The sequence below is a fragment of the Homalodisca vitripennis genome, unplaced genomic scaffold, assembly GCF_021130785.1.
Source record: "Homalodisca vitripennis isolate AUS2020 unplaced genomic scaffold, UT_GWSS_2.1 ScUCBcl_502;HRSCAF=2648, whole genome shotgun sequence".
Lineage (NCBI taxonomy): Eukaryota > Metazoa > Arthropoda > Insecta > Hemiptera > Cicadellidae > Homalodisca > Homalodisca vitripennis.
Genome location: NW_025776626.1, coordinates 104,372 through 107,805, shown reverse-complemented (window position 1 = coordinate 107,805; position 3,434 = coordinate 104,372). Strand labels below are relative to the sequence as shown.

General features: G+C 34.0%; 1 protein-coding gene across 1 annotated transcript; it reads right to left on the bottom strand.

Annotated features, from left to right (window-relative positions):
* Positions 1–2,479: 2,479 nt before the first annotated feature.
* On the bottom strand, positions 2,480–3,123 carry LOC124370789 (protein gustavus-like). Its single transcript, XM_046829088.1, has 3 exons — positions 3,057–3,123; positions 2,768–2,938; positions 2,480–2,604 (listed from the first exon to the last, which is right to left on the bottom strand). The coding sequence occupies exons 1-3, from the start codon at positions 3,121–3,123 to the stop codon at positions 2,480–2,482; spliced, it is 363 nt and encodes a 120-aa protein (XP_046685044.1).
* Between the last annotated feature and the right edge of the window lie 311 nt (positions 3,124–3,434).

Genomic DNA, 3,434 nt, shown 5'->3' with positions numbered 1-3,434 from the left:
TGCCGCTTTGCTGATCTGGGTGTTGATGGTAAGAAAAACTCACTAATTTTCTTCTCACTCATATATACGCTGTCTCTCTCACACACACACACACACTGTCTACACTGCACCGTACTGTCACTACACGGCAACGCACGCGGTGACTCGCAGGCCGGTCGTAACTAGAGAACTGACTCACGCTGACTAGCCACACGCCTTATCTCTGATAATATCAGTAATTAGGCAAACTCCGGCCACACAATGACTGAAACTAAACCACACACTGATACGGATTACGATTGTAAATGATTCAAACTCGGCAACTACCATTAAACTTATTGAAAAAGGAGATAATGTCAGAGCGATGTGAAGTTGTTCTCTACTCATCCGCAGCAGTGTTGCCAACCAATATTTTTATATAATTTTATTTTATTAAAACTTTATGGATGTAAATAACTCTTATTGATGTAAAAGACTTAAATAGAATTATTAGGTATCTTATACACTTTGCGTTATAATACAATATCTGGTGTTTTATTCAAAATAATTTAATACATTTAAATCTATAGACAATAATTCTCTACTAAACTGTTTGAATCAGTTTTAAACTATTACTTATACTTTAGTATGAATTATATATAGCGTACAATCATTTCAACTCATTCCTATCTTACTGCAAATTGTCTAAACATTTTCTGTAAGACATAATTTAGAATATAGTTCTCTTAATTGTTATAGTTTTTTATCACATATGCATGAACATATCCAAGTGTAACTGATGTGTCAAATACCTGAGACTTTATAAATCTATTATTTCTAAGCACTTTTGGTTTAAGGGACAATTAAAACAGACGCCTTTCATGTATTTTCCAAAAGAGTACAAATTAATTGTTGTATTATGATAGTCGCCATAAAAAATCATTAATAAAAAAAACACAACATTAATATAAAATATAAGATTTCAAATCTAAAAAATACTTATTTCCAAGTAATAATAATACTTACGTGAAATGACTTTTGTTCCAAACATTTACTAAGCTGAAACGGTTCAAAAGCCAAGGAATTAATCAGGTCAACATATAGGCAGTACAGTCTTTACGGGTAATAACCCTGTAAGTAGCAACAGAAAAACGTAACAATTATGCTAGAGGATGGGCATGATTCCCCTATTTTAACCAAAAATTGGGTATTATGAAATCTAGAACTAATTAAAATGAACACAACTTTTTGCTGTTCACGCCTTTATCCTTCGTGGGTACCTAGGAGCGCAAAGATCAAGGTAACCACAAAGCAACCCAATTCCACTCAGCCAGTTGGGACCTGGGCAGCTCCTAATTGAAAGTTTAAACAAATGATTGACAACCCCTCACATTATGAATAAATATTACATACACCTTACACAATAATATCTCCTTATAACAAATGGTTGCAATATTTTTTCTCGACAATATCCTGTTCAATGTTTCATTTCGGTTGTAACGGAACCAACTCCTGCCCACTCTCCCCCAATTGTTGATTACAAAATACACAAGTATCGTAAGTTGCCACGTCTCTCTATCTTCGACCTTTATTTGTGTTGTGCAAATAAATACTCTTTATTTAGGGTTCTCCCATTTTTGTCGAAAGTTAAAAGTTGACAAAATATGGAGTTAAATAATGAACACACTTCTTGAACTTGATGGCACTAGAATGAAAAAGGTAATAAAATAATTTTTAAAACATAACCAAACGATTCTAGCCAAGTTGGCCAGAATAGGTAGGAAAGTTTGGCAATCACTTTAAAACTTAAAATTTTACATTTTATTAGAGAGCCTTATAAACAAGCCTTCAAACAAAATGAATATAAATAAGGAATATAAATATATTCCACCAACCGAAAATACAGCACTTAAATATAGTTGTTCCTAATATAAAATAGGAAACGAGTATATGCAAACCTGTTGTCACATGGTAGCCTACTCAAGGGTGGCAGATGTATTGCTACGATTCGGGAGGACCGCATACTTCATCACTCTCTCGCTGCAATGTTTGAGGAATCACACTTCCCATCGGCTTTTCTCATGAGGGCTTTGGACCTCCAACGGCAGCCTTAAAAATGTGTTTTGGCTATCCTTCTCAGTGAAGGAGCGTCATAGCCATTAACCTAAAAAACATTAGTTACATATTAATAGCATAAAAACAGACACAAATAATAATAAACAAAATTAAACTATCTAATATAACATGCAAGATAAATAAAATAATTATATAAAAAGTGTATATTATTAACCATCACCATAATAAACTATAACCAAAGTATAACTTATTATAACTATAACTAAGTATTTCTATAAACATGGTATTTGTATTACTGTAAAATAATTCTATTTATCAATATAATTTATTTCAAATTAAGAAGTAAACTACGTTTTAATAAACACGTCCAAAAATTATTCTCTACTGCACTACCTAATTAGTCTACCGTCACCAGGTCAGAAGATGGAATTAGGTTACATTAGTCCTAGTCTAATAAATACTTAATAACTGTCTGAGGCAAGTCCAGCTCTTCTATCATTTCAAGGTCGTCATCTTCAACAGTCTGCATGATGGACATCTTGCAAATCTCCATCAAGGAGCGGGGTTCCGCTGAAACACCAAACACGTTTTCGTTAGATATGTAATAACGCATACATTAGAAATTCACCTCAGCCAAATATCTCTCAGAAACCTAATGCACATTCCATATATTTTACGTGTCTATTGTGAAACATGAAAATAAAATTACAACAGAAATGAAAGGTTTACTCACAGTCCAAGCCGCCGTTGTAAGTGATGGTGACCTGGCAGGGCACTGAGCTGGTGCTGATGATGGGAAATAGCACCTTCCCACGCAGCCCAGTGAAGGCATCTCCAAAGTAACATCTTCTGTCGCCAACTCGGATGAGGAAACCAAGTGTTCCCTTATACATGTCCAGTACAACTAAAACATACAGACACTTATTAGAAATGGTACTTGAAATATGAAATATTACGGACAAAAGTACCATGAATATACATGTTTATAATTTGTTAAATTAACAGCAGCTTTAAAGTCTTACCACCAAAACTGTCGGGCACTTCAAAATCATCGTAAGGTGCTACAACAGGATAGTCGGCACTGTCCATGCTGCAGTCGTGACGTAGTCTCAGGGTGCTCAGGTTCCATCTCCAGGACTAATCGTCACTCCCCCACGATAGACTGAAACAAACAATGAGGTTTTATTCAACATTCAAAGGACATGAAAGGCGTTGTAATTCTTATAAAAAAAACCTAGGAATTATGCACTGACAATATTTAATTTAATTTTTTTCCTTTGGAAAATGTGAAAGGAAAAGTATGCATAGGTGATATAATATTAGTTTATGCAATCAAACAATTATGAACTATTTTGAAAAAGAAATTTATTCACATAATCTGTGTTCTAGACATGTAGAAC

Excerpts from the sequence above, each read along its gene's own strand:
- LOC124370789 (XM_046829088.1), bottom strand. The coding sequence starts at position 3,123 with ATGGACAGTGCCGACTATCCTGTTGTAGCACCTTACGATGATTTTGAA. Across the intron at positions 2,939-3,056 it reads AGTGCCCGACAGTTTTGGTG|TTGTACTGGACATGTATAAG; the intron begins GTAAGACTTTAA and ends TGTATGTTTTAG. Across the intron at positions 2,605-2,767 it reads TTACAACGGCGGCTTGGACT|CGGAACCCCGCTCCTTGATG; the intron begins GTGAGTAAACCT and ends TTGGTGTTTCAG.